This window comes from Glycine soja, chromosome 17 (genome assembly GCF_004193775.1).
Source record: "Glycine soja cultivar W05 chromosome 17, ASM419377v2, whole genome shotgun sequence".
In the NCBI taxonomy this organism is placed as follows: domain Eukaryota; kingdom Viridiplantae; phylum Streptophyta; class Magnoliopsida; order Fabales; family Fabaceae; genus Glycine; species Glycine soja.
This window is the reverse complement of record NC_041018.1, coordinates 38620347-38644294: the sequence shown is the minus strand read 5'-3', so window position 1 is coordinate 38644294 and position 23948 is coordinate 38620347. Positions and strand designations below refer to the sequence as shown.

The window sequence follows — 23948 nt, the reverse complement described above, 5'->3', positions numbered from 1 at the left end:
AGTTTTGTTTAGTCTTATTAATGTATTAATGATTTCACAGGATTAAATTTTTATTACAAAAAAATATTTTGAAAAGAAATTATTGTATTATTTGTTTCATATTTTTTCTGAGCAGTAACTTAATCTATTATTTGTTATACATTTTTTCTGAACTTGTCATTTCTAAACTTTCACTCTATCCTAACATCGTTAGAGACTTAGTTCGTGACTAATTACTTACATAACTCACTTCGATTTTACATTCTTACTATCAAACATCTTACCACAATAAATTTTCCGTAAAAAAAAATTACAAGACTGATGTCAATTTTCAATTTAGAGGACAGAAAAATACTTATCCCAGCTTTGAGAGATTAAAAACATATTGTCTTTCATTTAATAACTTCGCCCATAATTCTATAGTCTCCAGTAAATTTTAGATCAATAGTAGATTGCTAGAAAGAGTATTAGAAAATGGATTGCTAGCACTCCAGAAAAAAGGTAAAAGCAATTTACATTAATTTTAAAAAAACTCGTCCAAATGCTTCCTAAATATAAATTGTTTTACTAATAAACATCCAAGGGTTCAATGGATAAATGTTATGCATCACGAAGAAGCACCTTGCTCTTCTATATCTCGTGGTACTCACCTCCAACACCTGTCCATTTGCCATTTTTAAACAATCGTTTCATGAGTAGCACAACCACAAATTCCTAACAGGGCGTTCAAACTATCGATATTGAAACTATAAGGTATTTTATACACAAAGACATAACCATCCCCATATCTTGGAGCAAAGAATACTGCTTGCTTTGAACGAAGATTTCAACTTCAAAATTTTACTAGTTTCTGAAAGTTGAAAACATCGCAAGCAAAACTAGGGGCGTTAATTCTAGATAAACGAAACGATTATAGGAGATGGATTAGATAAAGCAGCATGTCAAATGTTTGTTGGCAGATTTTCGAAATGGATACATGACATCTATTATAATTTATACACACTTGAACGTATCGATTGATTTGTCCAAAAACACAAATGCAAACTTGCCTAAGATATACAAAAAAGCCCAGCCACACAACTGATGGCATTGATGCTAGAAAAGAAAACTTTTGATACACTAAGACTACGCTTGCAGAAACAAGGATAGTGACTATTCAAATTACAAACCATATCATACATTTATGAGCATCCCCAGCCATTTTTTTTAAAAAAATGAATGTAAATTGAAGTTCTGGAAAGAATATCTTCCACATACCTTCATGTGTACGACTTCTTGTCAGTTTTCTTTCAATCTTTTATCGTTCCTCTCCCCTGTTCTTTCCATTTTTGGGGTTCGGATGAGTTGCCTTGGTTAGTATTTGGTCAGTTTGGTATGCAATAACCATCATGGAATGGGTTTGCATGATTCGAGAAAAATTGCAGTTAGATCAAATTCTTTTCAGCAACACTTGGAAAACCTTGTCAAAACTATGGTCGTGCAAAAATGGAAATCCCTTCGTGCAGTGCAGTGATTAAGAATCATGAGATTCTTGGTCCATCAAAATTATCCGCTGCTTACCACTATCTGAGCGGAGGTTATCTAGCTTATATCCAATCTACATTAGGACAACAAAGACAAGATCTTCAGAATAAAGAAAACATAAAATAGAGGGAAGGCATCCAATTACTCCAGGAGTAACTCGTCATCCTCACCATTCATTTTCTTAAGATCTAATGGTTGTAATTAATTTTAACCATTAGATTTTAAAAAAATGAATGGTGAGGATGAAGTGGATCCCTTTTCACATATATATATATAGAGAGAGAGACTTTCAGGCATATAGAAGTCAAGCAATTCCATGACAGACAGGTGATTACCTCCACTGAACTATCAGGAGAGAACCATCTCAGTAGGACACCAAGATGCACTACAGCAGGAATTAGCTTGAAAAGTAAAGGAGTTGTCACCTGGAGAAATGAACCAAGAAATTATAAATGGGACTATTTATTGTTACTTCATAATGATAGTTGTACCACTGACTTTAAATCATGGAAACAGGTTGCAGTTTATGATCCTTAGATTTCAAGTTATTTATGGCAAGATACTTGGCAAGCTTATAGAAGCAACCAAGTGTCGCTTAGAAAAGTTAGCCCAGAGTTTGCCTAACATTCCTTTTTTCCGTTATTGGATAAAATGAACATTCATTTTGAAAGATGAAGCAATAAAAGAAAAAAACAAGATAAAATAAAATGAAATTATTGGACTTCAGCCTTTTCTTTGCACAGTCTTAAATAAAGATTATCAGTAAATGTGTGTATTTTCAAGAACATTGTATTTCAAGATCTAGAACCCCAATAGTATTGCCAGCAACTTGAATAAACTTGAGCATTTTACCTATCCACTACCTGCACTATCATATAGGAGTACGGGACATAAAAAAATAATTACAAAAGCTAATTTAAGGCTGCTTGTCGTGTCCACAATGTGTTTAGGTAATTCAGAACTTCCATTCAGAATAAAGTTTGCATAGATTTGGTTCTTGAAAATCAAGCATGGATCAAAGACAATAAAGCTAGTTATGAAATCTAGTAACTGTTAATTCAAACAAATAAAAACAATTTCATACCAGACTAAGAGCTGTGGTCCCAAGAAGCAGCAGATATAATTTACCCTGAAATTAATCAAATATTAGAATCCATAATAGCCAGCAATACTTACAAATTTAAGCTGCAACTTTCAAGTTATATTACCGAGTAGGAGTGGAAATGAATTGAACTGAATTAGTCCCAGCTCAAGCATTTCTCAATAGCAAATTGAGCCTATTTTCTTAGTTCACTTAAAAGCTCACAAGCTACTCAAGCTTAACGAGTCAATGGAGCTTTGTATTAAATATAAATATTGATAGAATAATCCAAGCTCAAATTTGTAACTTGATACAAAAGTTCTTTTATATATTTAGTTAAAATATAATTGTCAAACCAAAAATTAAATTAAATGCTAATATAAATTAAACTAAAGTATAATAATATTTCTACTTATTAGGAAAAATGCAAGTCCCACATTGGCTAGAGATAGTGCCAAGATAGAGTATATAAGTGGAGGACAATCCTCACCCTATGAGATAGCTTTTAGAATTGAGTTAGGCCCAAACCCTTCTAAGACTACTATTATTTAAAATGTGTTTATATATTTATATATTGGGTTGGCTCTTAAGCTAATGAATCAAACAAGTGAAAGCTTAAGCTAGGTTCATTTGCCAAAATCTAGTTCTAGCCCTATCACCAAGTCTAAGTTAAACCAATTTAGCAATATCACTGACATTTTTATCTTCATGGTCAAGTTTAGAAATCTTTAAACAACTGAACACTTAATTACCATAGATAAATCCTTTTTGTCACTAACCTCAACTAGATGAAGGTTTGAAGCACGACTGAGAAGAACAAAAGCAAATTCTCCTATCTGTGCCATCGACATTCCAACCTACACATGGATGATTTCAGGTACCCTAATCAGTAAGAGGGTGAAAAGAAGAGTATCTAACCTACAAATTCTGAAACAAAGCTTACAAGTATTGAAGTCTTGTTATTGTAACCAAATCCTTTCACAACAGATGCAATTATGATTGTTTTTATAACAATCACCAATATTACAGATGCTACCAAAATATCAACATGGTTCCAGAGAAAATGAACATGAATCAGCATTCCAATGCTGGCAAGGAAAAGAGCAGCGAAAAGATTGCGAATAGGTTCAATCTGCAAAATAAATGAATAAAGAGGTCAATCTTCTTCCATAAATGTATCTTACCACCAAACATTCCAGACTTCCAATTCAGAGTCTAGGCTCATGAAATAATCAGCAAGTTTGTCATGAATAATCTAGTGAATAAAAGGAAGAAAAAAAATAATAGCCACATATGAAGAATGCAGATCAAAATGACCAACGAATGTGCATGGATCTCATCAAAATTTGTCCAGCATATGCTGATAAAAAAAATTGCAAACTACTACTAAGAAAAGCAATATATTGCATTTTCACTCATTACCTTGTACTTCCTTCACATCGTGGGTGATAAAAACATAGAATCTAATGCATTTCTTAATACCAATATTAGAATCAACAGAGATTTGTTTGAATACATAAAGCTACATCTATTGAAACAGATTAATCTTAACCCCAAAAGCTAGCTTAAGGGAGGAAAATTGGTCATATTCCTAACAGATGTGGACATCTTAACACACACACACCTCATCTTGCCCAAGGCTGGACATTTGGAGGGTGTAGTTTCCAGAACTAGACATTTATGAGCGGCCCAACATCAGGATTGGATAGGCTCTAATACCATATTAAAATTAGACCAGGCCAAACTCAGCCCCAAAACTAGCTTAAAGGGAAAGGGGAAAATTGCCCTAGTCTTATAAGGACTACTACTTTTAGCCATATTTATAGCCAACGTAGGACATCTAACAACACCAATGCATGCCAACGATCAGTTGATATTAGCGTTAATTTATTCACACGAGTCTTTTCCAGATTTTGTATGTAGTCTTACTTGCTCTAGTGTATGTTGAGCCAAATCAGTGGTTGCAATCATCACTCCAGCAGCAAAGGAACCTAGTTCTAGACTTAGTCCCAGCTTATCGCTACACTGCAAATATAAAAGTAATAAAAGCAATGACTAATGAGATACAAAAAATTGTGTGCAAGTAACAGTAAGGTGATCAATCAACAGAATAAGCATACATTATTTGAAGACAATTAAAAGAATATCTATATGCATAATTTCAAGCCAAAGGAGAAGTACTGGAGTCCTTTAAATGTAAAACCAAGAAAAAAACACAACCAAACACTCAAAAACACAATGACTAAGGACGTTTCTGCTGAGACACAAGAATCCAGTTTACCTTTGACATCATGCATCTCCATCTTCTAAAGAAACATCAATTACAACTAGATGATAATTCCCACACATGAACCAGGAGGCCTTCTCACAAGAAGATAATCATTTCCTCTATTTTGTCATTCTAAATTCTAATGAACATTTCATCAGTTTCTTATTAAATTGTTTTCTACATATTCAAAGATTCCTTTTGGCTGATCTAATTCCTAGGATCTAGTAAGCCAGCTAAATCCTTTCCAATGGTTCAAAATAAACAAAGATTTATAGTTGTAATCAAGCATGTAGAAAAAGAAGGCCCAGAATATAGATACTTTCAATGAATCAAAACATTAAATGATATGCAGAAAGATTTTGATTCAGTACTCGTTATCATACCCTGTGAAAGTAAGGTAAACTACAGCAAATGATAACTACTTGTAAACATTTTTCTGCTTATAAAAAAAATGAAAACAAAGCATTTCAAATAGAAACATAGAAATCTGGAAGAGAACAAACCCAGGCTACTAGCAAGCAGAATGCAACTGATGCCAATTGATAGAGTTCATTTGTCTGCACAAACAAGGTTATCAATTATCATTGAACCACTAAGACAGTCAGACAAAAATGTATAGCCAATTAGCTATAAGATGTAAATAGCTAAAGAACCAATTACAAATTTCAAATTTGATTCCACTATCCCTGCCAATATAATTCAGAAATAAGAAGCAAATACTTCCACAGGTAAGATTTTATTATTAAAATGGGATAGTAGTATGAACCTGTGATGAGAGGCTTATCATCAGCTTAAGCAACCATGGAAGGCAAGTGCGAGACAATATTGACAGAACAGAGAGGAATGCAATTAATGTCACCAACCTGGATTCAGAAAGGAGTATAATGTTTATGCTGGATGAAACTATAGGTTACAGGCTAAATAAAATCTTCCATAGAATGCAAAACTGACAAAGTGCATTTTGATATATCAGTCCAGTGCCAAGCTGAAAAAACTAACTAAAAAGCCATTCAGAGAATTGGAGTTTAGCCAAATTATGATTTTTATGGAAAAATGGCTCAAAATAAGAGGTCAACAAATGCTAATTAAGGGAAGTCTTCAGTGACAGTGTTGGAAAGCCACCATAATTGCAGCCTCTTTGGGGGCTGCAATTGGTGGTGTTTAGTCCCACATCAACTGAAGGCATGGCTTAAATAAAGCTTATAAAGCTTTTGTGGGATTGAGTTCAGACCTAAGCCCAAATTCTAGTACCATTTTTCTTGCTTTAGATGACAGATTTATTTTTTACTGTAACTTTATTGTTTGACTGTTGCAGTGATACATATTTCCCTCTTCCCTTAACGAGAACATCAACTTGCAATCTTTCTGGTTTGAGCTTGACATGTAATTTCACCTTTTTCCTTCATTTTCTTTTTTCAGATTTCCCACTTTTGTCTATTTTTTAGTTTGAATTAATTTATGCAACATATATAAGCATATAATTTCAAAAGACAAAATTGCATGAACTTGTCTTAATTTTCCTTTGGGAAGGTGAGAACGAGAAGAGAAAAAAAACTAGAAATAATGAACACATAATGGAAATATCAGTTCAAGCACTCCAGAAGTTCTACACTTACAGCTTGGTCATTGATAACACTCCTTGAAAAACACCTGAGGTGCCACCCAGAACTGGAAGCAATGCAAAGAGCAATCCAACAGCACAATCCTTTAAGCAAAAATAAATTGACGAGACTTAATAGAACATTCTACTGGCATTTATTATCTATATCAGCGAAAAAGTGAGCAAAGAATAATATAGGGACATGACAAAGCAGAAGAAAAAGTTAGATTCACAAGCAACCACTGACTAAGTACCTGCAAAATCAGGGTCCCAATTGTGACTTGTCCATGAAGAGCATTAGTGGTGTTCTTTTCCATCAAAAACTTCAAGACCTAAACCAAAAAAGAGTGTATAAGAAACCAAAACCGAAGTATACAACCAGAAGTCCAAACAAGAAGCGTCTGCATTTTAAAAATGAGATCGAATTAGATTGGTTATGTTGATATACCACTGCTGTTGAAGACATGGAAAGGAAAGCACCAACAAAAACCCCTTCTGAAGCTTTACCACCACATAGCTGCAAAATAGCATTCAATCAGCGCTGCAGCATTCAGAATGTCATATGCCAAAATTTACTGATATAAAAGATAATTAAATAAAACATTGCCTGCCCATAAACATCGACTAAAACTACAACACCAAACAACTTAATTGTAAAAGAGATACTAGATCAACTTAAGGAGACAAAAAGAACACAACTTCCTGTTTTATTAAATAATTATCATCATCTCCTTTCATTTAAGCTTTGAAGTTTAGAAATACGAATACATATATTATAATGCTGCTACCTTTTTCCCATCTATGTCACCAGCAATTGAAGTCAAATTATACAATTTTACTTTACTAGCATCAAACATTATGGATTTTGTAAAATAAGGAATAGAACATATCCCCAAAGGAAGATAAGAAATTAAGAAAGACAGATGAGACAAATTAGATTGTAGAAACTGTTTCTTGGTTAGTATACCCATGAACATTTCCATTATACAAGTTCATTGTAGCAGTTTCAACCTATCAAATTTGTCATTCCTGGGGACTTCAAGTGGAATTTGGTTTTCCCAAAATCTACTTACTGAAGGAGAAACCATCATTCAATCAACACGTATACTAATTTTAAGATTAAATGATGAAACTTAACCATTTGGTTTGAAAAGCATTTTTATGTATTTAAAAATGACAAGAGTTAGATTGTGCAATTAATAGATAAGGTAGGAACCAAGTCATATTAATCTTGCATATGACATGAATTTCCATAAAGGACAACTACATGATCCAAGGGTTACTTGTTTTGTTTGTGATTTGAATTCCACATTAATCTATAAAATGATATAAGAATAATAACAAACAAGAAAATCAGAAATAGGATGAATCACAATTATAAAACATACTGATACTGTAAGCCCACACATGCACATAAATAGAAAAATCTGAAGTAGGCCTCCAAGAACAGCAACAGCTCGAACAACTCGAAGCTGCAATCATATAGGTAAAGAGCAGGGTAATCAGAGCTAATTAAAACATAAACAGGAATAAGAGGGAAATATATAAGAGAACAGAAAAATAAGCCAACCTTTGTTGTGGAGAACTCCAAGCCCAATGCAAACAAAAGGAATATTACCCCAAATTGTGCCACTGTTTCCACCTACATATTTGAAAAAAAATTCTTTTGATTAAATATTAAAGTAGTTTCCTATTTTTACTAGGATTTTCTTTTTAATTGTTGTACATTTGTATTTTCCTTTAACTATGTTGCTCCCAAATTTAATTAGGGATGAGGACTTTGTATTGCATATGCTGTACAGTTATACCCAAAGTTATGAAACCCGGTCCAGTCAGTAATTCGGTTGAGGTAGTGGGTCAGTGGGTCAATGGTCCAACGGGTGGGCCAATAATTGGTCCAGTTTGACCCGGTATATATTAAAAAATTCAAAATTATATATGTATCTATTATATATAAGTATATAACTAACATTATTTGATTAAGAAAAATTCATTCATATTCCAAAATCCAAAATAACAATTGAAGTACTAAAGTTGATAACACAAGTCCACAAATAATAATTCAATAACACAATTACACAAGTCCCGGATTTTTTTTGGAGCATTTTTTTTGTTTTTTTTTTACGCGAAACGGATTTTAAAAATCGGACTGGGTTACCTGGTTTACCCCAAACCGGTCAGGTCTAACCAGACTAGATGCATGACCGGTCTAATAAACAAACCGGTCCGGTTATGCCACCGGGTCCCGATTGGACCAGTCCGACCGGTCGGGTCAGACCGGGTTTTTGAACTATGGTTATACCATAAGGAATAAAATTAGTCGCCAAAGGACTTTTTTATTGGAGAACACAACCCCCTTGAAGAGATCACCCTATAAAAGCCTCAGGTTGTTATCAATAGATGGCTTTTGATAAGGCTTCAGACAATCAACTTGGTGCCATTACACATTAGTACACAGCTTGACAAGATGACAGTGTAAAAGTTACTAATATCACATTATTTGTGATTTAGTGATTCTATAAGCCATAAATATCAAAAGGGTGACTCAAACTCTACATGATTAAGGCAATCCTTGGAACAAGGAGGAGATAATAACTAAGCTTACTAACATGTGATGACTGAATTTCCTCGTTGGAAAGGCAGAGACAACATAGGGTGGATCTCTGGGGGGGCTGAAAGGTACTCATATTTCTGAAATTTAGGGATCCTACAATATTATCCATATTTAGATGCAAGGTTTGAAGGAATATCTGTTAGCATAAAGTAATACTAATATGCTGATAGTCAAGTTGATCAAATGGAGTGATGTGCAGTTTTAGTTGGAAAATTGAGAGTAGTGACATTCTAGCATTTTGCAATGAGATGTGATACATGTATACAATAATTTGTACAATATTAATTTTTGTGTCTATCTCTCTCCATCATTATGACATGTAATAAATGATGTGCAGGAGAGTGATAGACACAAAATATTGTTGTACAAAGTGTTGTATGAATTGTTGTACAAATAACATAATTTCTCTTCTACAATACCTTGCAAAGAGCACATAAGGTATCCTATTAATTTTCAATGTATAGGGCACAACTTTCGTACTTACATATGTTTTTCAACACTTTTATCATTTGATAAGATTATTCTTACAACCTAAGTTCAGGCTTGCACATACCTTATAAAAAAATAAGAAAATAAAATCCTACAGAACCAAACAGTAAAAGTATACCACGAAAAAAAAAGACAATATTTTGATATTAAAGAAGCTATCACAAAAGCAATTTACTGTTTCCCAATACCTGCACCATTTCACTGATGAAGTTAAAGCCGCCAGGTCCAACTATGGAGCCAGCTAAAAGATATCCGGTAATGACCTGCCAATTTATACTGAGTTTTTGTTAGAGAGAGTTACCAGAAATTATACTACAACAGATTCTAAGATTGCATTTGTGAAGAATGAAGTCAGAATAAGAATGTTCAGACCGGTTGTCCAGCAAAAGCAAATGCAACGCCACCACAAGTTGCTGAAACAATAGCAACTACCAGGTCTGAAATCAATCTATATGACAATAATAAAATTTCTAGTAAGTAATAAAATCCATTTTGGGCCAAAAAGAAAAACATAAGCAAAATAAATTTACCGTAAATCTAGCTGGAGCACGGGATACTTGGATTTAAAGTTAGAAATGATAAAGACATTGTCCTGAAAGAAGATGCAAAATTCATACACTTAAAATTTGCAAAACTTAATTGAATGTCAACAAAAATAACAAGCCCAAGATTGAGCTATCTCACCTTTCGATCTATCAACATTGGGGTTTCCTCAGCTCTATTGAATACATGATGTAGTTGAAATGACCTGTAAGTTTAGAAAAACATACTTAAATAAAATCATGCATCAAATGCACCATATTGGACAACCAATGAAGTAATAAATTAAGTACTTTTCATCTTTCGTGTCATTCTTGTTTGGTGTGACTCTGGCCACAGTTTCCAGAACAGCCTGATCCACGAATAAGGCAAGAAGAGTAACTCAGCATATCATGACGCTCAGAGAAGACATAATATACTGGTACCATGGATGCATATTGGTAGAAGAACAAAGCCAGATTCATCACTAACTAAAAGCTACAAGTCTATAAACTCAAAACACATTACAAAAAAAAAAAAAAAAAAGGTAACTCAATAGTGCCATTAATAGTTAAGACCTCTAATCTATATATCTATTTACGATATATTAAAACAATGACTCTACATGAACCCATGTCAGCTCTTCACCGTTTTTTTTCTCATTTCCTCACTTTTTTTGTTAACTTCCCTCATTTTTTTATGATGTTGTGGTTATATTATTTTTATTATCATAATTCTATTACACTTAAACAAGAGTAAGACAAAATATATGCATTGCAATTTTAGCAAGAAACAAGAGGGACATGACTTGGAACTCGGAAGTAAAAAGGAAAGATGCCATATCACAAGTTTCTAAGTTTAAATATTTGGGATCAATACTACAAAATGATATGAAAATCAATGAGAACATCACACATTTATCATACTGCTGCATGGCCAGCTATACATAAATGAATATTGGACTTTTAGGAGACAGCAAGAGAAAAAAGTGGGAGTAGCATAAAAAAGATTGTTAAGATGTATGTAGCCACCCAAAAAAAGACAAAACACCTAATGATAGTACACAAGGAGAGATTGGTGTAGCCCCGATTGATGAAAAAATGACAACAAAAAAAAATGGTTAAGGTGGTTTTTACATATACAAAAAAGACATTAGTGAGAAGGAGAGGGAACCACCAATGTATATATAACATCTCTGAAATTTTAGTCTTTAACCGAGCCAAATAACTTCGTGTGATCCATGCAGCGGAGCTCACTTAATGGAATAAGAATTTAATGTTATTGTTAAATTGTTACATTATTATTATTAAATACAACTATTATTATTGCTACATGCATAATGACTAACGAGCGACTAGTTTTGAATCAAAGTAACTATATCATTATTTCAAATCAAGGCTCAAGGTACAAGACCAACCTGTTGTTCTGCTACACTGTTGTTGAAGCTTCCCGGATCAGGCGCTGCTAGCACAAAGAAGAACAAACAAAGCGTTAAAACCGCTTCTGAAACTCTTCATTTCAAAATCCTATGCGCGGAAACCAAAATTTAAGCACAGGTAAAAGCACACACTAATCCCTAACAGAAACGCCAAAAATAAAAAATAAAAAAAAAGCAAAATCATAAAATGCAGCAACACAGTCCAAGTGACACGAATTTGAATGAATCCGGCATTTATAAACCGGTTTAAGTTCACAGATCAGGAACCAAAACCCTACGAGAGAGCACGTGGAGCAAACGGAAACCGCAATTTGAGTTTCTAAGCTACTGAAGCAAAAACAAAAAAAAGAAGGAAGCGAGAATCGTTGAAATTGAACTGTGAGAGGTGGAGGAATCTAGGAATCCGATACGGTACCTTCATTCTGGTCGTTCTCGGTGAACTCGTGCTCGAGCGCGCGATCAATCATGTCGGCGAAGGTTCCTTCGCGAGGGCGCGAGAGGGAGGCGTTGCTGCTGGACTCGGTCGCGTTGGCGAGTTCGATCCGATCCGACTCGGTAGGGCGAATAGCGAGCGAGGAGTGAGGAAGCAGAAGGAGCGAGTGGAAGAAAACAGCGAGCATCACAGGCAGCAGCAGCACTAAGTGAGTGTCACCGCAGCACGGTGACGGTGAGCGTGATCTTGCTCGCGACATTGCTCCGCCGGCGCACGTTAGCAGGTGGCGGTGCTGCGTCGTGTTGGACGGCGGTGACCGTTTGCCGGCGTGGCGGAGAGAGAGAGAAGAAGTTGAGAAGTGAGAAAAAACGAGGAGCAGAGCAAAAAGACAAGAGGGAGTAGAGGACTTGAAAGTGGTGATTGGTGAAGGGTCAAGTTGAGATCGTTCATTAATTATTTTTCTCATTATTATTTGCTATTAATTAGTATTAATTAATTACCGTGGGACTTCTTGTCGTTTTGACGATGGTAACCTTTCTTAGTTCTTACATCCTCTATATTCGGGATAACACTTTTTAATCTCTATTTTTTTAGAGGGAAAAAAAATCATATTAAGCAAGATTCAAAACACTTGCTAGATAGTTAAATTTCAAAGTTTAATTATAATGCATTAATTTTATACCGATATTCAATCACTCATCATCATTTTTATAGTTTATAAAATTCAAAACAAATAACAAATTTATCATAAATATTGAATTTTAATTGGATAATAATGTATACTAATGGTGCATAGATTTTTTCTCTAAATTTTATTAACCTTCTATTTTTTTTAATAAGGATTTGGTTCTAAATTTTATTATTAATTAAAATTCATTAAAAATTATAAAATTATAAGTGAGCTTTTTTAAAATAAGAAGCAGTGTAGAAGTATTTGTAATTTATAAAAAGTAATCTATATTTAAAGAGTGTTAGAAAATGTATTACGAATATTTATCTCTTTTACATATTATTCGTTGTTGTTAAATAAAATTTGTGTTGATTTTATCAAATAGATTTAATTCTTTTTATTTTCAAAAAATAATATGAGATTTCATTTAATAATAAAAAATATAAAACTTATCATAAAAAATATGTTTTTTTTTCATATTTTTCTTAAATTTTAAGGTAATAATAAATTTTAAAAATTAATTAGTATAAATATAAATGTAAATATACAAAATATTGTTTTGTAAATTTGACACAGCCCAATCAATTCGGCGTGCTTTAAGGTACTTTGTATATGCAAACATTTCCTGCTATATTTTGCAATCTTAAAACTTAGTTGAAAAAATAGATGAAAAAAAACATTTCATGATTCTAGTATAAAGGAAGCAAGCAATGGAAAAGAAATCAAAATGTAATCTAGTTAGTAAATTATTCTTCAAAATAAATATAGTAATTTAATCCAAATAAAGAAAGGATTCGGGAACTTTATAAATATACTAAATAAAGTTTAATAAATTCAACACCCCTATCAGTTTGGCGTACCTTAAGATACTTTATTTTTGTAAATATTTCCTTTTATATTTTATAATCTAATATAGTTTAATCTAAATAAAGAAAGGATCTTATGTGTGTTTAATATTTTACGAATTAAAGCATTAAATACATGCACTTTAAATTAAAATAAAACAATCTAGGCAGATTTTTTTATTTTTTTTATGTTTTTAGTCAGTCATTAAACGTTTTTTTAATACCAATAAGTGTTTCAATAACTAATTTTAAATGGTGTAAATTTATTTGACAGTGCTAAAAAATTGTTAATAAGTGTGTTTAAAGTAATTAGTTAAGAAACCAAACCTTTCTATTTATTAATTAATTCTCTATTTAAGGACCTGGTTAGTAAGATCATAAAACTAAACCCTATGAGATTAATTTATTTCATTTAATTTTTTTATGCGTAAAAATTGAACATAATATAAAAAAATTTACGACACTCATAGTTAGGAACTTCTTAATTAGCCTATATGTTGTACTGTCTGTCTTATATTTATAATAATACATTTCTCATCTCATTTTTTATTTATTTATGTTATATGTTTATGTAAGTATATTTATTTGTTTCATAGTGTATTTGTAATTTTACAAAATAAATAATATAGTACTATTAATAAATTATCAATAAATTTTATTTATTGATATTTTTTACTTAAACATTTAATATTAAATTTTATAGTGCAACAAAGGCATCCGAAAGGTCCTCTTAAAGGTTCATAAGTGGGAGGTTTACCCGGCTGGTGGCACCCACCGGACAGAAACAAAATATGGTTCTGATACCATATTAAATTTTATCGTGCAGCAAAGACATCCGAAAGGTCCTCTTAAAAACCGGTTCATAAGGGGATGGTCTACCCAGTTATATAAGCACTTATCATGTTCATGAATTACCGACTATTCTTAATATTTAAAGAAATTAGAATTATATTTTTTAATAAAAATAGCTTTCTTAATTTTGTTATATTTATACTAACATACAAACAATATAATAAAGAGATAACAGCTAGCAGATGGAAATGTACGTGCACGAGCAACATGCACGCACCCTGCACGTGACGCCCTTACAAGTTGCCAACTTTTAAGTTGGATTTGTAAAAAGTTGAATTTGTCGATGGAAATATGAGACTGTAATAAAGGAAAATGATTGTTGAATACTGCACTGTTAACATTTCTCAAGTTATGATTATATATAAAAAAAAGTATTTCACTATAATAATGAACGATTATTATTACTTTTATATTTATAATTCTAAAGTGTGCTCAACGATTTTGTTGCCAAGCTGAACTGGTAATGAATTATAGTTGTGTAATTAAATTACTAGTATTTTTTTTTTTACCACAACATAGTACCTCTGGATCCTGCTCCCTTCAAATTTTTACTATCACCAATAAATATATAGTTTAGGAAATGTAGTTTTTTTTATATGAAATAAAAAAGTAAATAAACTGAAATATTTTTTTTTTATATTTATATCTGAAAGAAGTGCATTTTACAGAATCATCATATTTCATTAAATTAAGAATAAGGTGCTGCATCACATCCAAATAAATAAAATTAATGTTTGGATTGCTTAACAAAAAATGTAATTAAGCTGCCTTAATATTCAAGATTGACATGCAGCCCTATGAATAGCTCATTCAATAACAAAAACTTCATCTAAAAACCCAACCATCGAACATTCCCTGCCATTGAAATTTTTACATCGTGATCAACCTTATTCTTTGTGCAGTTAACCTCCTGTAACAAATAATCTTTTTTTCACTCACTCTATTCCTCAATTAATGTATTAAATTTACCTAAAAATCTGACCATATAATAAATCATTAGAAACAGCAACACTGTCAATATATTTTAAATAAATTTTAGAAAATAAACTATAATTCTATTTTTCTTGAAATTTTAATATATTAAGAGATGGAAATAATACTAAAATAATATATATATATATATATATATATATATATATATATATATATATAAATGATAAATAAGGAAACATGGAAATATCTATGAATAAGCCGATTTGGTTAGGAATGAAGCATCACTTTAATGAGGTAGAAAAGACACACTCTAGATTTTGACTAGCACTGGCCTTTGCCACCAACCATATTAAACTGCTAAATATTTTTCTGAATTCATCTCGCACAGATATAATGTAGGTATAGAATACAGAGATACTACTACATATCGCCCACCTGGTCACCCTTGTTCAAGTTTCAGAGCAAATCATACTACCACCATTCCAAAATAATGGTCTTTTTAATTTGAATTCCAAAATAATGGTAATTAAAGTGTTGCTAAGGAGTGTTATTAAAACATTAGTTAAAAAAAAATTATTATATAAATAATAATAAAAATCATAAATGTCTTTAAATAAAAATATTTTCCCTTTTAAAGTTTTTAACCAATATCTTTACTATTTATATTTCCTTTTAAGTTATGAGGCCCTAATTAAAAAATATTCAATTAATACAAATTTAGAATAAATCCTCCATTTTTCAATTACTTTTGGCATAAATTATCCTACTAACTACCAATAACAATACTCTCCACCAATTTTTATGACAAATCAAAACAAAAAGCTAAAAAGACCATCGTTCCAAAAAAATGATGAAATAATATACAACTCATTTATGCATTATGTAGTACTAATATACCAGCAGCATTTACGGACTTGTTACAACTCACGTAGAACACATTTTCATCTACACTAAGTTCTTTTTTATATTAAAATACTGTACATCAAAGTTTCCACTAAAATGGAAACATTCTATACCCAAATACACAAAGGATCTGGAAAACTCTTACAAGGGACCATTCATGATCAGTAAAACACAGAAGCACTTTACGTAGACTTTGGAGCTCCACTCGTTTCTATCAAGCATTTCTTCGAAAGATTGACTATTGAATCTGCAATGACTCCAGCACTGGACTTCATGTAACCACCTGAAACATGGAAAATAAAAACAACTTGATAAACATCAAACAAACGATCCGAAGAGAAAATAGAAGAAAATTTCCAAAAAAAGCTGTCACGCGGATCGATCGGTCCGGAATGTTGCCAATTTCTACAATTAGTTATCTAGATCACATCTCCCTTAAGCAAGTTATATCAGCTCAGAACAGGGGAAAACATTAGTGTTTGTTTCACAATTCATCTCAACCAAAACCCACATTCACCTGGACGAAACAAAAATTTACTTCTACTTCTTGTCTCTTGGAAAACATGAATTGACGTTTAGAACTAGGTGCATCGCTAACAAACTATATAAGGTCAGATAAAGTTACCAATCGGATTCCAATTAACCTAAATAAATAATCCAAAAATGATTGTCTTATAAATTATTAATTATAACTGATTAGTCATATTTTCACTTCATAAAATTTTGTTATTTGATCACATTTAAGTGGGTCAAAGTTCTAAGAATCTTTCAATGTAACCGATGGTTATATTGATGATGAAAACACAGCTTTACAATACCGTATCTTCCTACATGAAAGTTGTGCCATAGGACCTCAGTCTCAAATAACTCGCTAAACAGATCATAGTATTTTAAATTTTTGGCATAGAATGACACATGCTCATACATAAAAAACATAACCTCTTTGAAGTCAGACATACGATAGGGTAATTTCAGGTTTCCTTCAGATTACTTTTTCACATAATAAGATACTTGCATGAGTGAAATGCACAAACTACAAATAAAAAAAAATAAAAGACCAATAGTAAACAAAAGATTGTGGTAATATAAGATAAGACTAGAGGCCTTTGTTAGGTAAGTTTCCTGTGCACACAAAAGACCATAGTAGCCACCATATAATAGGGAGGAAAACAATAGCAAACCTGAAGTGAGCATAACGATAGGAATGTTTTTTTCACGAGCAAACCGGAAAACTTTCTCATCTCTAAGGGCAATTCCTTCAGGACTGATCTGTGTGTACAAAATAGCACAAGCACAACCTATGGTGAGTGGTAAAGGAATAAACTAAAACACTAACTCAATAATGAAATATTCTTTTCACATAAAACCTACATATAAGAGCAAATCCAATAATGACATTACCTCCAACCTTCCTAATGGATCACCTTCTAGGATGTCAGTTCCAGCATTATAAATAACCAACTCAGGGTTAAACCTATGCCCAGCAACCTTGAATCACATTGACATGAAAAACAAAAATTAGTAAAAGAACTTGAATGTTGGTATACCTTCACCTGATAAACAACTCTATGGCATCTTATGGGTATGATAGGGAGTTAAGAGTAGAAAGGAAAGGGGGAAAGGAAATCAATGGGAAGGGAAGGGTAGAGATTGGGAGGTAAATATACAGTTTTCCTTTCCCTTGTTTTTATTTTTAAAATAAAGAGAAGGGTAAGATAAAGTGCATCATGAATCAAATGAACAGTTAATAGAATTTGACTTGGATAGGATATAGAAATACAAAAATGTATAGACACACAGCTATACCTCAAGTGCTTCATCTAATTTTTGCAGGTACTCTTCAGTAACTGTCCCACTCTGAAAGTTCAGGGGGAAACATACGAGTGAGAGAGAATCTTAAAGAGGCAAATCAGAAAAGCAAATATGATTCACGTTTAACCTTCTTTTTTTTTTGGTGAATTGTTTAACTTTTAAGTCGAATATACCTTTACTTCAACTTTCTGATTTATGTAGTTTCTCGCCTCATAATCCTGATATAGAAGGCAAAAAGGAATGGTAAGGGATTGCCATAAGTTGGTCTCAAGATGATAAATTTATGATGACCATATCAGAATATATGCATAATTCAAATTAAAAGCAAATAACAAGTAACTGTTGATGATGGACCATCCATCTTCACAAATTAGGTCTTTCATCCCATTTTATCAGAAAAAAACATTATTCCAACATCACGATGAAGCATCGCTATTTGGAAATCAGTAAGCACTAATGTTTTAATGAACCCATCTCAACATATTTTCCAGCAAAATCATTTGCTGGCCTCCTGCATACTTCATTTACAAGTCAATTGCAGATGCAGACAGAAAAAATATCAACATTTGTAAGCTTGAGTGCTTGACATAAATGCCATTATCTAGTATTTGAATAGGTTTTCACCACCGGATTTAACACTTAACAGGTAGTGTGGACAAGACCAGTAAAGACCTTAGTAAGAAGGGTTGATCATATCAAGATTAGCCTAATAAATAATGTTATATGGAAGTTATCCCCACAAACAAAGTAGAGTAGAGTAAGACCATAAATTTTAAGAGAAATAATTTTTAAAAAAGACCTTGATCTAAATGGCCTTTCTCAAAGTTGTTTTTTTACTACAAAAGCATCATTTGATCCATGTAACTGACCCACTGTTAGAATCCAATTGCAAGGTATGGGACTTGAGTCCACATTGGAAGTATGGGATTTAGGTGTGGAATTTATAAAAGGCTTTTGGTTCTCCAACTACAATGGCTAGTTTTTTATCAAACTCTTGACCATATCTTTTAGCTGGAATTGAGGAGTGTGGATGGTGATGCCAATATCGCAGTGTTAGCCCGGGGCTAGATAAATGGCTAGTACACAACCAGCCTGCATGGGTGTTGGGGCTGTTGTTAGGAAGTCTCACATCGTCTACCTCAGTTCTTGGGGTGTAGCTTATATATCTGTTGGACAACTTCACTTGGTGCGAATTGATTTTAAGTTGAAATCTAACATGGTATCGAAGCCTATAGCCCATCTTAGTTCTTGTTTATTCTAGTAGGCTTGCCTGTTCTGGTAGGCATCCATGGAGGGGGGGTGTTAGGAAGTCTCACATCACCTGCCTCGGTTCTTGGGTTGCAGCTTATATATGTGTTGGGCAACTTCACTTAGTACCAGCTGTGACTTGTGGCAGGATATTAGGATCCGATCCCAAGTATGGGACTTGACTTCAGCATTGGAAGTATGGGATTCTGGTGTAAGGTTTATAGGGCCTTAGGCTATCTAATTACAATGCCTAGCTTTTGTGATGTGATTCTCCTAAGGCTCATATTGCCCACCCAATACAAAAAGACTTTTGTTGTTGTTTATTAAAAGGGCAGCACCTAGTGGATGAGGCTCCCACCATGTGTGGTCTAGAGAGGGTCATATATTTGCAAACTTGTTCTTACCACTAACTCACAAGACAGCAATCTTCCTGATGTACCAAAACTCGCTCTTTTTCACCAGTGGAATATAGAAAAGAAATTGTAATATATTCTTTCATACCACTCCACAATTTTATATACATGGAGAAAAATCCATGCTTCATTCCAAGACAAAGGACCAGACAATTCAAATGTACAATATAACAGGACACTGCAACAACACATCAGATGCCAGCCAGTGATTTTGAATAGATGAGACAAATGAGCAAAAACAGAAACAGAGAAAAATCACCTCACAATACTAGATAGTAAGAAAAATTATGTAAAACAAATCAAGGAGCAGATTACCAAAGGATATATTCCAGGATTGTACATATCCAGGATATAGACTCGGCCTGCCATTACAAAGTCCCCATTGGTAAAAGCACTAAAAGATAAGAAGTCAAACACTTGAGCAAAATTTTTTTTGGACATACTATCATAAGCGAAGTCCATTTCATGACCGTTTCCTTGATGTGCATCAAGATCAATGATCATCACCCTGAAAATTTTGCAATCAATTTTTGCACGGGTATTAATAGAATATTCTAACTTGCAATAAGATAGTACCTTGATATATTCAACCGAACAAAAGCAAAGTGGATGCATAGAGAAATATCTGCGTAAGCACAGAATCCACCCCCTTTTTGTGCAGAACAGTGATGAAAACCACCTCCCATGTTAATGGCCCATCCTCTCTCCTTTGCAAGTTTCGCAGCCAATATAGTTCCTCCAACCTACCATTTGATTAGGAGCAAGATGAGATTTTTGGAGATGCTAAAAAGAATTCAATAAAACAGTTAATTTACCTGCTTCCTGAATGGAAAAAGAACTTTTTGTTGCACAAGACAATTGGGAATTAATGCCACAGGAGGGACCTATATTTTAGTAATTTATATTAGTACTCAGTAAATAATTCTTAATACATCAACTGTATAAAGCCTCAGCAAATACATATCTGTTATCATAGAAATTAAATAACAAAAACAAACACATTAAAGAACTCCAGCACAACCATATTTGCTTCATTCTATTCTACTAAGTCAAGATAAATTTCCATACAAGAGCTCCATAGTTAAAGAAAAACATGGAACTGTATGTAGAGACAACAAATACGTAAATGGTTGCCTCGTGCCTACAAGTGAGTGAAAGTACCTCAACTATCATAGCAACTTTTGAACTCTGCTTCAGGGTATTCAAATACGATTCAGAGTGTACCTTCAAAGAAAAAGGAAAGAGAAAAAAAAATCAGATTCAGCACCAGACATTCTGCTTAAATTACATTATGCGTCTGTTTGGATACAAGACTAAAAGTGCTTTCGACAACTTCTCTATTGAAAAAATCTCTATATTTCCAGTAGAAGCTCTCATAAGCACTTTATATACCATGTATCCAAACATTTTGTTTGTTGCTGCTATACATGTGATTTGAATATACATACACAATTTTCAAACGAATTAAGCTTCTCCTATTAATTAAAATCAACTTGTGCACTTCAACTTTTATAAAAAAAAAAAAAAACCCTCTCATCTTCCTCCTCCAAAACATTGAGGTACAAAAGTTGACTTTAACTAATTTGATTCATTCTTTTTCTTTCTTTTTTTTTTCATTCTCTGCTATAAGCGCTTATGAAGAAGTATATCCAAACAAGGTCTTACTGATCAAGTATTACACAACGCTTACCACTAGAAGATCATCCTTGGAAGCTTCCAAAGGCTCAACGACGCATTTTTTGTCAAGAATACCAAACGAAACGAGGAATCCACAAATGCGTCCCCACTTCGACGAATCAAACGGATGCCTACAACAATCAGCAAACAGTTACGCAACTCCACACGCTATTCACAGCTTCGAAAAACGACGTCAGTGAGAAGAAATTGCTTACAGTTTCTCTATGCCGAGAAACTCTATGTCGTAAGACGCGGAGTAGATTAGCGGAACCTGAGTCACGATAAAAACAAACCTAAGAAGTAAACAATCGACCCGCGAAGAGTGCGAGTGCGCGGAGCTCGCTTACCTTGGACGGAGACACGTCGAAGTAGAGCTTGCTGGAGAGGATGCGGTTGCGCCGGAGAGCCTCGGCATCGTTGGCGGAAGAAGACGACATCGATGGCGACGGTTGACGGCGGCAGCTACGGCGGTGGTGGAGAATCGGAAACGCTTTGACGGCGGCGAACCTGATGCAAATTGGACGAGCCACCGAAATACCGAGTTGACTCAGTAACGATTTCCGGGAATAAAATTTCGTGAATCGACGAAGCTTAACTCACCTTGCTTAACTCGGATACTCGATGCAAAAAACGCAGCGGTTGATAAAAATCATGAATGGCACCGAAAAAATGGAATGTTCCACATTACATAAGCTACAGTAGTATTATCCAGAAATACACCGTTTTGTTGTTTTATTTATTTAATGAAACATTCCACTATTTGGTTATTTTAATTCAAGAGTCTTGTTATTACCAAACAAAAACAATGTGCTTATTATGAGAGCTTCACTACTTAATGAAAAAAGAAAAACTCTATATTTATACTACCCATGATTTTTATATTACCAAATAAAATTACACATTGTATTTATATATATTTTTCTTTTACAATCTCATATAAAATCTCATCATACTAAGTTAAGTTATGATTCAATTTTGATAGTGATAATATATAATTCTACTTATGTTTATTGTTTTTCAGTTATTTTAAATTATAAGTTCATGATATTGACAATGAATAACTAATTTATTTTGAATGGTTTGTACTTTGTATATTAATAAGTTTGTAATGTAATTAATATATTATGAGTGATTTTTTAATATATTAATGTAATTAATATATTAAGAGGTTTATAATGATTTTTTTTACTATATTGCTTATTTGCTTGTATAATTACGTCAATGTTATTTTGAAAGGTTAATCATAACTTAATAAGTCATTAATTTTTATTCTGTGTTAATTTATTTTGTTATTTGTTAAATTAAAAATAGTTTTAGCAGTTTTATAAAAATAAATTATTTTTAAAAATTATCAAACCGAGTTATAAAATGATAAAAGATTAATTTAGTTTAATTCGTATCTAATATTACATTTGAATTGAATTAGACAGTTTGTATATTTTTTAATGTTTAGTTTGAATTATTATTTATTTAAAAATCAAGTTAAACTGCATTAAACAATTTTCTTATAACAAAGTAGGATTAATTTAAATAAAAATAAACGTTAATCCTATTTAATATTTAAAACAATAGGGCAAGTTCTTAGTGTAAATCGTGAAAAGGTTTTTAGTAAGAAGGTTAGACAAACAAATTCTCAGAATTATTTTTTTTGACAGAGAATTCTCATAGATTTTTTTAGCAAGGAAGTTTGAATCTAAAATTCTGTATTAATTATTCAAATTTCCATTAATTACTAGATCTTAGATGGACTCTAGTCTCTAGTAGTAGTACGTTACAACTTACAAGTTCTCTTATTATATATTATGTTACTTTTTCTATAATAAATAATCCATTCATCTTATTTGCATAATGAGTATTTAATGTTGACATTAAGAGATGGAAATTAACATCGATATTCCCGTGGACACATCATCCTTAATCCGTCAAACATGTTTTGTCTTCAGAACGATCATTACGAAAGCTACTACTCTTATAACATTTCTATGCACCAATGCACGTAAACACGTTTTTCAACAATCGCGAAGGTTTCGTTTTGAAACATCCGTCCTCGCATATTTGCAGTATTAGCATAATTAAGCATGAGTTCTTCTGTTGTTAATTACCATATTACTACTTTAAGTTTATTAATTTATCATTATCTGAACTGATATTGCATGTTTAAATTATTACATAGTTTAAAATTAGAGTATATTATAATTTATTTTTTAAGACACTTGTTTATTTATTTAATTTTATAAATATCTGACGATAAATTTATCTTTTAAAAAAATTAAAATATATTTTACTTACATGCAATATTTTTTTAGTTTACTATTTAATTTTTTATTTTATCATATGATATTTTAAACTTTTCATTTTAAGATGTGTATTAATTTTAATCCGTTAAAGTGATTACATAACAAATTAATAAAGAGTCACATCATCCATGTGATAAATTAAAAGAATATCACAACATCATTTAGATTAATGACATATATTCAAAGTAAAGAATTGAAAATGTCAAGTAATAAAAAAAATAGATAATAAGCTTGAAAAAAAATATTACAAGTATAAAAAATAATAAAGTTATTCCTTTCCCTCTCTATTTCTGTGGCTGATCTAAATAGTGACCAATTTAATTAACAACTGATTTTTCAATATAGCAATTGA

The 23948-nt window shown here is 32.4% G+C and overlaps 2 protein-coding genes across 4 annotated transcripts; both read right to left on the bottom strand.

Annotated features, from left to right (window-relative positions):
* Window positions 1-461: 461 nt before the first annotated feature.
* On the bottom strand, window positions 462-12381 carry LOC114391811 (K(+) efflux antiporter 6-like). Of its 2 annotated transcripts, XR_003662182.1 has the most exons (21): window positions 11929-12381; window positions 11493-11536; window positions 10390-10448; window positions 10241-10304; window positions 10087-10148; window positions 9929-10004; window positions 9745-9819; window positions 8024-8095; window positions 7842-7925; window positions 6902-6970; window positions 6708-6785; window positions 6470-6558; window positions 5620-5716; window positions 5357-5410; window positions 4514-4609; window positions 3528-3716; window positions 3364-3441; window positions 2588-2632; window positions 1839-1928; window positions 1237-1576; window positions 462-638 (listed from the first exon to the last, which is right to left on the bottom strand). XR_003662182.1 is itself a non-coding variant. In XM_028352786.1 (20 exons), the coding sequence occupies exons 1-20, from the start codon at window positions 12203-12205 to the stop codon at window positions 1493-1495; spliced, it is 1782 nt and encodes a 593-aa protein (XP_028208587.1). In that variant the 5' UTR covers window positions 12206-12381; the 3' UTR covers window positions 909-1492. The 2 variants fall into 2 exon arrangements, 1 of the variants encoding a protein (XP_028208587.1); XM_028352786.1 differs by lacking the exon at window positions 462-638 and having other exon boundaries at window positions 909-1576.
* Window positions 12382-16083: 3702 nt separating this feature from the next.
* Window positions 16084-22028, bottom strand: LOC114394093 (histone deacetylase 2). Of its 2 annotated transcripts, XM_028355665.1 has the most exons (14): window positions 21900-22028; window positions 21647-21806; window positions 21515-21570; window positions 21313-21430; window positions 20784-20846; window positions 20438-20506; window positions 20199-20365; window positions 20066-20130; window positions 19938-19984; window positions 18135-18179; window positions 17956-18006; window positions 17551-17637; window positions 17331-17418; window positions 16084-16432 (listed from the first exon to the last, which is right to left on the bottom strand). In XM_028355665.1, exons 2-14 carry the CDS (start codon window positions 21734-21736, stop codon window positions 16332-16334), a joined length of 1047 nt encoding a protein of 348 aa, XP_028211466.1. In that variant the 5' UTR covers window positions 21737-21806; window positions 21900-22028; the 3' UTR covers window positions 16084-16331. The 2 variants fall into 2 exon arrangements, with proteins under 2 accessions (XP_028211466.1, XP_028211467.1); XM_028355666.1 differs by lacking the exon at window positions 21900-22028 and having other exon boundaries at window positions 21647-21893.
* Window positions 22029-23948: the final 1920 nt, after the last annotated feature.